The 11,786-nt window shown below is 32.3% G+C and overlaps 1 protein-coding gene across 11 annotated transcripts in view; it reads left to right on the plus strand.

Annotated features, from left to right (window-relative positions):
- Nucleotides 1-11,786, plus strand: part of PPP4R3B (protein phosphatase 4 regulatory subunit 3B) — a 48,230-nt gene that overhangs the window by 33,809 nt on the left and 2,635 nt on the right. For 4 of the 11 annotated variants that reach the window (XM_023746696.1, XM_023746707.1, XM_023746724.1 and 1 more), the window contains 7 exons: nt 300-341; nt 1,928-2,086; nt 3,645-3,814; nt 5,737-5,876; nt 6,197-6,381; nt 8,226-8,428; nt 10,024-10,071. In XM_023746696.1, coding sequence (XP_023602464.1) covers nt 300-341; nt 1,928-2,086; nt 3,645-3,814; nt 5,737-5,876; nt 6,197-6,381; nt 8,226-8,428; nt 10,024-10,071 — 947 coding nt within the window. Of the gene's footprint in view, nt 1-299; nt 342-1,927; nt 2,087-3,644; nt 3,815-5,736; nt 5,877-6,196; nt 6,382-8,225; nt 8,429-10,023; nt 10,072-11,384; nt 11,558-11,786 lie in introns of those variants that run through there. The other 7 variants (XM_023746698.1, XM_023746700.1, XM_006083318.3 and 4 more) reach the window with 7 other exon arrangements.

The raw sequence follows: 11,786 nt of genomic DNA on the forward strand, positions 1-11,786 counted from the left end.
CATATTCAGATTGTTGGAGGATGGCTGAGAGAAGATAAAAGTTGACATATCAGTCTTATCTCTGGTTGTAATCTCATTTTTTATCAGAACATTTATAATTTTCTTTTAATAACTTCTTGTCTATAACCAGTTCTATAAAAGACTGCAGATAAAGGTATAATATTGAACTGAATATAATAACAACTAATTCTTAGTGTTTATTATGTAGATAAAAGGAGATTATGTGCTTTCTATATTGTAGTGCCAGGGAAGTATGAGATATTATTACTGAAGTAACTGATTTTAAATTTTTTTATTAGATAATATAGTTGGATCTAACAAAAACAGCATGATTTGTCCTGGTAAGTATATGTTTTTATTTTATTAACTAATGCAAATAGTAAACTTTTTCCTCCTCAGAGTATAATATACCTGTACAAAGCTAATAAGAAAAGCATATTTTCACCAAAAACAGAATCCAAAAATACTCTTTTTTTCTTTATTACAAAAAAAATATTCCTCTTTCTCCCATATAAAAAAAATGGAAAACCATTTGGAATTTGGTTTGTTTCTGTAGATTTAGAACTTGTTTTTTGATATTTTTTGAGAAGACATCTGGACATTGGTGATTTAGTTTATGCTTATTTTTGAAATCTAGTAAACTAAGACCAATTAGTTAGGAATTAGTGTTTATAACAGCCTTGTGTTTAAAATTTATTTATAAATCTGAGTGGAAACACTTGCTTTTACTTGTAACATGCATACCAGGTATGGGCTTGGTAGTACAGAAAATATGCCTGTGTACCCAGCATCCTGTCTGTTTTACCTGGTTTATCAAAGCTGTAGAAAAGCCAGTTTCAAAGGAGACAGTTCAGATATTGGATGAGTAATTTTAATTAACACGGTAGATCATTGCCACAAAATCTTTTATAAGTAAAATTTGGGAATTGAGAAATTAAAATAGTTTAATTGTAAGGTGCTAGTTCAAATGTTGGTTATTATACAAATTGGTCCAGAGCAAGTAAGACTCTTTACTTGATTTAAAGTAGAAAAGATCTTTGAAATACCAGAATTGTATTTTGTATATTTAATGGTCATCCTGTTATTTAAAAGAATGTTAATTTATTCCTGAAAAATAAAATAGTTGTACCAGGTGATGTCAGTTATTTTTTTTCTATTTTACAAGACTGTGATTCCATAAATTGCTCACAGTTTAATATTTTCTTATCTAAAATTTTCATAATAGGTGTAGATAATTACCTATATAAGCCCTTCAATTATATTCAATTTTGAGCTCTGGAAGCAGTTTGAAATCATTCCATGAATGTATAAACCAAAGCCTCTTGAAAATAAAGCTAGTATATTTCAGTAGACCTCTCATGGGTATTATAGTTTGATGTTAAAAAGATCAGTGTTAAAAAAAAAAAAAAAAAAACTTGATGGAACATTTTCACTTGATATTCAAATAGCCAAAAATGTTATTTTCTTAAAAATATTTTTAAAGAAAGCATATTAATTTTTCTTGGGAAATTTGCAACATTTTAGGCAAAAAGTTTGAGGTACATTCTCCTTTACTGTGGACCCTTTTATAGATTTATTAATATTAACCACTACAATAGTATGTATTAAAGAAACATTACCAAGAAAATCTCAGTGTATTGAGGGTTTTATTATCATGTTTGTAAACTTTTATTGAGGGTTTTCTCCCTCTTAACATTATTAAATATACAGGAGCTTTAGAAAAGTATCTAGTAACTAGGTAAAATTTACAATGCTTCTGGAGAGTCTGCCTAATGAAAAAGTAAAAATCTATAGCTTCTTTAATTGATATAAAAATGAGAAGGAAATATAATTTTACTTTTGTTCTAAAATATAGGATATGAGCTTTATTCTTTTTTACTGAGATGTATTGCAGTATTTGACTTTCATGTGATGACTTTCTTTGTAGATAATTATCAAACAGCACAGCTACTTGCTCTAATTTTAGAGCTACTCACATTTTGTGTGGAACATCACACATATCACATAAAAAACTATATTATGAACAAGGACTTGCTAAGAAGAGTCTTGGTCTTGATGAATTCAAAGCATACTTTCCTGGCATTGTGTAAGTAACAATTTAAGTGAACAGTCTAGTAAATCATTTTAAGGAACAACATTTTTAATAGAGATAAAAGCCAAAGTTACCCATGTGAATTTATTTTTTAGCAGTATATTTGCTATTAAAAAGATGATTATGAGAAATACTGATCTTTTATTTAATGGATAAGAGGAATAGGTCCTAGTGCTTCCCCACCCACATATATTTGTTCACATTTAGATTCAATTAGCTTAATTGGGATCCCTGTGCAAAGATAGTATTTTACTAATAGAACTAGTCTTACTATCTTTTACATCTGCTTCATAAAATTGTTATTTAGTAGTGACTATATTTTTGAGATATGGGCCTTGATATATTTTTGTTGTGTAACTCAGGTTATTTATTGAACTTGTAAAATATTTGCAACAATGTTGATTTTTGGAAATTTTTTCTTTCCTCTTCATAATTTCACTTGCAAATAGAAATAAATAAGCTTTCTTTTCCTTTCAAGTAAAAAGAGTTGTATGGGTTTTTTCTGAGCATAAAAATTATAATTTAAATGTAAGCATTAACTTAATGTATAGAGAAAAGGTTAATCTCCCTAATACTTCTTTTATTTTTAAGGCCTTAAAGTCGCCTCTACCTGTACTGTTAACTACCTATACTGTTTCTTTTCCATTCCTTTTTCCATACTTGTCAAGATTTACATAAACATATTCACATGGGGTTTTTTGTTGTTGTTTTTTTACAAAAACAGGCTTATACTAACATACTTACAAGTCCCTTAATATTACTGTAGGTTAGTGGATATGGTGTGAACCAATTTTTGTTTCCTAAACACACTTGAGTAATATTTCTTAGAGTGGCTCTTCCACATTTATTTTACCATTCTCTAATACATGGATTGCAAAATTGTTTGAGTATTTTGCCACTCCAAACAACACTGTAGTAAATAGTCTAATATGTAAATCTTTTATATACTAGTTGATTTTTTCCAATAATGGGATTGCCAGGACAAAATGTTTATGTATTTTAATATATCCTTTTAAATTTTAATTAGACATACAGCTTCCAGATTTCTTTCCCAAAGATTAAAACACTTGACATTCTTCTAGCACTTGATGTTTGTTACTGTTTTTTTTTAAATGTTATCAAACTAATGATGGAAAATGTGGTATTCCCTTTGTGTATTAATTTACATAAACATATTTTTCTTGACAACATTTTTTTATTTTTTAGTGCTTTTGTATTTTATCTGTTATACCCACACTGTTCTGAGTATTACCAACATTTGTGTTTTGAGGTTTTAGTGTATTTTTTAATCTCTTTACTATGGAGCTACCTGCCTAGGTAGTTTATTTATCTTCCAATAGCCAATTATTGGGGATTTTTTTTATTAGCTCTGGCTACTAATTTGTACAGGTTTTGAGTGGTCTTTCCCTATTTTTTTCAAAGCCCAATAATTTTTAGTGCACAATTTTGCTTTTCATTCTAAAAGACTATATACATCATTTTATGTAAAAATACTTATATAATGATTAATATTAGTAAGACCATTGACTTATTCCGTCTTATTTTTAATCAGGTGCTCTTCGTTTTATGCGGCGGATAATTGGCCTTAAAGATGAATTTTATAATCGTTACATCACGAAGGGAAATCTTTTTGAGCCAGTTATAAATGCTCTTCTGGATAATGGAACTCGGTACAATTTGTTAAATTCAGCTGTTATTGAGTTATTTGAATTTATAAGAGTGGTAAGTTTATATTAAATGATTCTTAGTAAAGTAGAATAATTATATATTTAGTGATGTTAATATTTTAAATTGAGAAATTTAGCATAGTCTTTGGACCCATATTTATTCTATAATCTTCTTAGTTCCATTTATTTGCCAAGTGTATCAGGATGAAATTTGGCATATGTGGACATTTCAGTCAAGCATGCCATTCATGTGATCTCTTTGATCAATTGTAGGGGTAGTGATAAAAATGAATAGGAAGATTGAAAATAATTTCTTTGTTAGACACTCATATGAGATGCATAAAAATAGGTTATTATGGAATTTTAAGTTGAAGAAATCAGAGAGTTAGATGGATTACTCCAATTGCCTTATTTTACCGATGAGGGACTTGAGATGCCCAAAGTAATTAAGTGACCTATTCAAGAGCATCCATTTGGTTAGGAGCACAGTCAGGGTTTGAAGTTATGTTACAACTCAATTTCAGAAAACAAAAGATTTGTGATACCACCAGGGAAAGTGGCCACATGGTTAGAAAGAACTTGAAAAAAGCAAGTCAAAGCTAGAAATTCATTTTCTAGTTTTGTTTCTGACGAATCAGATTTCTAGTGATGACATGCTATTTTCACATGAAGATTATTTGAGCAACTGGATTGTTTTTCTAATATTGGTCACTTGCCAAGAGTATGATACTCAAAAGGATGAAGAGGATAGAACTGCTATCTTTAGCCTTTAGAAAAGAGGAAATGTGGGGTTTTTTGTTTTGTTTGTTGTTTTTGTTTTTCTAAAAATATTGTTAACTAGCTCAAGGTCACCAAGTATCTGAACCCAGCTTCACAGTACACTGTTCTAATGAATCTGAGATTTATTTTTACATTTTTTTCTTTAAAATTTTTAATGAGATACTAATAAATCATAGGGTTGACAAACCCATTTTTATCCCTGTGGTTGATTTTTGTCTTTCTGAAAATACAAATGGTTGATAAATGTACATTGAATCCTAAAATTTATCTTTTTGTTGAGTGTACAACACAGACCATTTTACATAGATTTCTAATTTTTCTTCTTGGCTTTTTTTTTTTTTTTTTTTTTTTTTTTTTTTTTTTGAGATGTCCAGGAAAACTCATTTAAAGACTTAAAATCCTTTATGCAGTCAGATTATGGTGGATCATTTAAAGAAGTGGCCTGTGTATTTCTTACTATAGTATTAAAGTCCTGAATCACAACTTTAATTATTTTTAATAATGAGCCTGCTTTGTATCCATTCATTGCAATGATCATTTAAAATGGTTCATTTGGAATTTAGAAGTTGTTACTACCAGTTTATTTCACAAATATTATACCATTGGAAGGAAGACGGGGAATAAACTATTATTCGAGTTAATACTTTATCGGATCTGTATAGGTAATGTAGTTTGAGGAATCTATGTGTATATTTTAGGCAAGGCTTATCCCATTTTGATAGGATGTCATGTTAAATGAGAAGTCCTTAAGTAATACCTAACGTTTATTGAAAATATAATTTCAAAATCTGCTTTCTAATTAGTTTTGTGCTCTTGACCAGGCCATTCAACTTCTCTTAGTGCCTCAACTTTCTTTTCTATAAAATCGATCTAATAAAGCTTATTACATGAAAGTGCTTTTTAAATTGTAAAGTGCTACATAAGTGTGAAAAATGAACAGAAGGCATAAATTAAATCCATTTACTTTTGAAATGTTCTTTATAATCCCCCAAAAGGGCTCCAGTGAATTGCTTCTTCTTTTTTCCAAGTTTTCTGTGGAGTCCTGGCTCATGTATAAAGAAACTAGAACATTTATTTTTGGAAGGTGATTTTGAAACACCTTTTTTGATCAGTTTTGGAATTATTTTTAAAATTTTTAAGTCTTTCTCCTAACAAGCATTGTATTATATTTGAAATCTAAATTTTGTGCTTATACAGGAAGATATCAAGTCTCTTACTGCACATATAGTTGAAAACTTTTATAAAGCACTTGAATCGATTGAATATGTTCAGACATTCAAAGGATTGAAGACTAAATATGAGCAAGAAAAAGACAGACAAAATCAGAAACTGAACAGGTATTGTTTAAGTATATTGCATTTATAGCATATAAATTTATGTCCAAAATCACATATAGTTGGATTTGAAATTTACCCAGGAATTTTCTTACCATCATTAGATAGGACAGGATTATATGTAGGAGGGTAGGATATTCTCCCTATTCCAAATTTTTTATATGAAAAATTACTGCTCCATATTGTAACTCAAGATAAATTTTAATTAATAAATATTATCCAACTAAAATTATTTCAGCTCCTCTAGGTCATACATAATTATTATCAATTTAATCATATGAATTTTAAGTCATTACTCAATATGTATGGTATGTTTCTTACAGTGTACCATCTATATTGCGTAGTAACAGATTTCGCAGAGATGCAAAAGCCTTGGAAGAGGATGAAGAAATGTGGTTTAATGAAGATGAAGAGGAGGAAGGAAAAACAGTTGTGGCACCAGTGGAAAAATCTAAGCCAGAAGATGATTTTCCAGATAGTTATGAAAAATTTATGGAGACTAAGAAAGGTATTAAAATTTTGAATTTTTAAATAGTGCACCCTCTTATAACTAATACAGAAATTATTAATTTGCTTGTAAAGGTCTGTCCATGTTTATACAGCATAAAAGACATAAAGTTTATGCTGAATCATAATTTTCAAATTATGCACTTTTTCTAAATTTGTTTGGGATTTCTTTTCATGGTTTTTTTGAAGCTTGCCATTTTACGATAGTCTTCATTTGCTATTTAGAAATTGCATTGCCTACTTATGCTTTTCCTTCTGTGAATAGTCTTGGCTTCTTTTCTATTCTGAATCTACAATAATAACAAACACCATACAGATCCATAGAAACTTTCCAGAGCTCTCCACCTTTTGCTGCCAAGGAAACTAAGCTTGAAGTCACTTTGCTCTTTGAAATTTTAAAATCATTATAAACGTTACTTTTTATTTATTTTTTTATTGGGGTGACATTGGTTAATAAAATTATATAGGTTTCAGGTGTACAATTCTATAATACATCACCTGTATGTTGTATTATGTGTTCACCACCCCAAGTCAAGTCTCCTTTCATCACCATTTATCACCTCTATACTCTCTTCTACCTCCCCCCACACAAAAGTTTAATAAAGATACAATATCAAGAGAAATAAAAGTAAAATTTCCCATCTTTCCAGAGAATTAATCACTATAATTCTATGTCCTGAGAAATTACCATTATTGGAGTACTGTCCTGCATATATCATCTAAATGTTTAATAAAAATTTATCTCTTGAAAAGGAAAAAAGCATTTTCTAAACTTTATATAAATTTGTGATTTTGAATGTGAGATTTCTAAAGGTATTTCTTATTTGTTAGGTTTCATTGAGTTATTACATTTTTCCCTGAAATTTGTTCTCAGCCTCATTCATTTTCCAATCATTAATACAATAAGTTCCATTTATTTTAGGCTTCAGGGGCAAATAGCCTATTAAAATGTCCTAAGGAATAGGCACCTTTTAATAGCCAGATTCTTCTACTTTTACTCATTATAGGCACTGTGCTGAAAGAGGCAATGAGGCAAAACTTGAAGTACTATGTCCAGTTAATCTTATATAATAAAAGGCTAATATGCAAATTGTCCCCTCAACCGGGAGTCCAACCAGTGGGTGGGGCCAGTCAGCCAGCCATCTTTGGCCCCTCCCCCAGCTAGCCCCACCCCCGATTGCCCTCACACACACCCTTATCGAGGGCGGGGCTGGCCAGCCAACTGCCTATGGCCCCTACCCCCAGCCGGCCCGGCCCGATTGGCCCAATTGGGGCCAGCTGGCCAGACCCCACCCATGCATGAATTCATGCACCAGGCCTCTAGTCATATATTAAAAAAATAGTAGCAACTAGGTGCTAAAGGATGGTAGACACCTATCTCATAAAAGAAACCCACACAGGAACCTGGTATAGTCAGGAAATAAAAGGCTAATAGACATGATCATATCATTTTCTTTAGGCATTTGAAATACTAACTTGTGGGAAAGATTATTAGGTATTTACAATAGAAGTATAGAGTCAGAGTATAGAGTCAGAGAGTGGAAGCTGCAGGGAGACAAAGAGTCAGGCAATTAATGAGTCCTTGGAAGTGTCTTGGATCCAGCTGTGTAGAATTCTTTCATAGGATGGCTGATTTGTTATATGATTCTTAAGGTCCTTTCTAATCCTGAGATTTCTAAGATTCCAACTAATAAAGACATCACTATACATATCATACTCTTCTACTCCTTTAACTCTTATAAAGCAAAGACAATGTTTTCTAAGTTTTTAAATTACTGTTCTTTTCGAATGCTTTGACTTAGCAATATTTACTGATACAGGTTCAAAATTTTACTTTTGTTTTAGCAAAAGAAAGTGAAGACAAGGAAAACCTTCCAAAAAGGACATCTTCTGGTGGCTTCAAATTTACTTTCTCCCACTCAGCCAGTGCTGCTAATGGAGCCAACAGTACAAACAGTAAATCTGTAATGGCACAGACACCACCAGCAAGTTCCAATGGATCCTCTTCCAAAACGGCAACCTTGGCTTCATCGGTAACAGCCACCAAGGTATGTGAACCTTCTCTGCACATAAATAAACTTTTCTTGTTTTCATCTGTAAAAATTATGTTTACTGAAGAAAATTTGGATAATAAAAATAATCCCAAAGAAGAAAAAGTTGCACAAGTCATCAGATAATATGACTGCTAACATGTGATTGATTTTTCTTTAGTATGTGGGTTTCTTTATCTGACATATAATTGAAGTCTTTCTTTTTTTTTTTTAAATATATTATTGATTTCAGAGAGGAAAGGAGAGGAAGGGAGAGGGAGAGAGAGATACCGGTAGAAACATCAAGGATGAGAGAGAATCACTGATTGGCTGCCTCCTGCATGAGCCCACAACCTGGGCATGTGCCCTTGACCGGAATCGAACCCGGGACCCTTCAGTCCGCAGGCCGACGCTCTGTCCACTGAGCCAAACCAGCCAGGGCTAATTGAGGTCTTTCTATAAACAGTTTTCTATCCTGCTTTTATGTCTTTACTGTAATAACTTATGTTATTAAACATTGTTGATGACTGTAGAATTTCATTTTACTTATCTGTATCATAATGTTTGTAAGCACCCCCTCCCTCCAGTAATATTTCAGATATCTGTTCATAGTCTTGCCTTTTAAAAGTTAGCTTATGTTTTCTCCCCCCCACCCCCCGGCTCCGCCTGCTCACCCGCACCGCCCTATGTTTTCTTGATATGAATGAATCTTTAGTTAAGGATATTACCTTTTGCCATTAGCATAGCAAATGTATTTCCCATTGGTTACTTTTTTTATGAACAAGTTTAAATTTTATATGAAACTTTTTTCTTTCATTTACATTTTTATTATATGTAACCATCCTTTTCTCCAAAATGGAGTAGCTTAAAATAAAAAGACATAAACATAGAGCAACTGTTAGTGAAAGGGTAAAAGGACAAGATGTGGGAAATGCCATAGTAGAAAACCTAACTGAAGTGATGCTTTTTGTTTTGAGCACAAAGTACAAGTCTCAGGTTTTTGTACTTTGTGTTCAAAGTACAAACTGTAGAATCCTTATTCAGTGATAGAGCGAGGTGTGCTCTTAAATTTTATTTACAGAAGTAGCATTTTCAATGGGATTCTACTGCTTTTAAAACACATTTTATGATTTTTTTTACTAGAAATTTTAAAATTAATTTTCACTTTTTGATAGGACAATTTAGTATAATATTGTGACACTGTATTAAAGATATTTACTGTGGAGTTATATTGTTTAGGTTCAAATCTTGGCTCTGCCTTTTACTAACTGTTTGATCTTAAATAAGTTATTTAATCTCCCTGGGCCAATGAGAAGAACTTATTGATACGGGCTTCATATAAGGAACTACAGCAAGTGCTCTGCTTTTTTCAGGGAGTGTTATGTGTAGTTTGGTTGTTTTTTTTCCTGGCTTAACAGTCTACTATACCTGGCAAGTAGAAACTTACCTGTTGGTGTTCTGAGAGCCTAGAGAGGAAAGAGAGCTTAGAGTGAGGGTGGGATGTCTCTGCTCAGTATACAAAATTTCAGTTCTTCCATTTTCAACCTGGTGCTTAACCCTTGCCCTTTCCTGTGCCTGAAGTGCAGAGCCTTTCTGGTTCATTCTCTTTGTAGTTGGTGGTGATGGGAGAGCAGAAGTCTCCTGGAGAAGGGGGGATGCAGGTGAGGGAATGAATGGATTGTAGAATTGAGGACTCAGCTGTCTGTTTTACTGACATAACTTAACTGTCTTCCCTGCTTTCCCCCGTGTTTTGGTGCCTTTACTTCCTATTTCTTTCTTGGGTTAAGTCAAATCAGATCTTTCTTGACATTTTCCTCTGTTAAAAATAAGTTACTAACTCTTGCCTCTGATTTCTCTTTCCCAAAAATGCCTTGATAGCTTTTTTCTGTTTTCTCCTTTCCTGTATCATCTTTGTTAAAATATACTTTTTCAAATTTCTTTTGTATTTGTGTGTGGTGATATTTTGTTGTTGTTTCCTTTTTTAATTTCTTTGATAAATGCATTTACTTCCATTGTTTCCTGAAATCTCACTAAAATCAGTCTTCCAGCAAGTTAGCTTGACCTCTCCTCTAATTATACAAATGTAATACTTTTTAAAAGCACTAAAAAGAAAAAAGTAGATGAATTTTATTTATGAATACAGATGCAAAAATCCTTAACAATTTAACATATCCACATGATATTCCATATACAAAGATGATTCTCAATCAATGCTGTCTGATATTTGTTTAAAAACAGCACATTTATAGCTGTATATTAAAAATCTGGAATCCATTCAATTCTCCAGAGTATGCTTTTTTTTTTAAGTTTTTATTTTATTTTTATTTTTAATTTCAGAACATCCAGGGTGGTCACTTTAGGTGTCTGAATTTGCAAGGCCAGGCCAGGCCTCCACACAGGCCTCCCCGGAGTGGGTCAGGTTAGCATGTGGGGCCCCCCCCCCTTTTTTTAAAAAATATATTTCGTTATTGATTTCAGAGAGGAAGGGAGGAGAGAGAGAAACATCAATGATGAGAGAGAATCATTGATTGGCTGCCTCCTGCATGCCCCCCACTGGGGATCAAGCCTGCAACCCAGGCATGTGCCCTTGGCCAGAATCGAACCTGGGACTCTTTAATCCGCAGGCTGGTGCTCTATCCACTGAGCCAAGCCAGGCAGGGCCAGAGTATGCATTTTGGATTATAGGCTTTTTACTTCCAATATTTCACATTTTGTATTTTTATTCTTTTTTATAGTAAAATGAGATTTTTAAAAAATGTATATGAATTTTTTTATGGTGTGTGTGTGTAGATAAGAGATACAACTGAAAATTAAATTTTGTAGCTGTGTTTTAGATAGAATATTAATCTTAAATAAATTTTATTTTTTAAAAATTTTATTGAGTTTTAGAGAGAGAGAGGAAGAGAGAGAAATATCGATTTGTTGTTCCACTATTTATGCATTTATTTATGCTTCGTGTATGTGCCCTGACCAGGGATCGAACCCGCAAGCAACCTTGGCATATCGAGGATGACCCTCTAACCAGCTGAGCTACTCAGCCAGGGTTGGGGGGGAACATTTTAAATGTCAACCATTTGGAACTGAAAAGTTTGTACATTATGATACATAATCCTAAGCATAATTAAAAGTTGCCTTGATAAGTTGCTATCATTTTTGTGAATAATTGACTGTTCGTCTTTTCTTATGCTGAAATTTTGTTTTCTACTTCCTCCCGTCCAACTTGTTTGACTTAGAAACCAAATAAACAAATAATAATGATGTCAGTAATAGCACCTAATATCAGTTATTGAACTGACTATACAACAAGCACTGTGCCAAGGACATTACATGTTTTGTTTTCAAAATAGTTCAATAAGGTCTAAGTGCTACTATTATA

The sequence above is a fragment of the Myotis lucifugus genome, unplaced genomic scaffold (assembly GCF_000147115.1).
Source record: "Myotis lucifugus unplaced genomic scaffold, Myoluc2.0 scaffold_6, whole genome shotgun sequence".
Taxonomy (NCBI): domain Eukaryota; kingdom Metazoa; phylum Chordata; class Mammalia; order Chiroptera; family Vespertilionidae; genus Myotis; species Myotis lucifugus.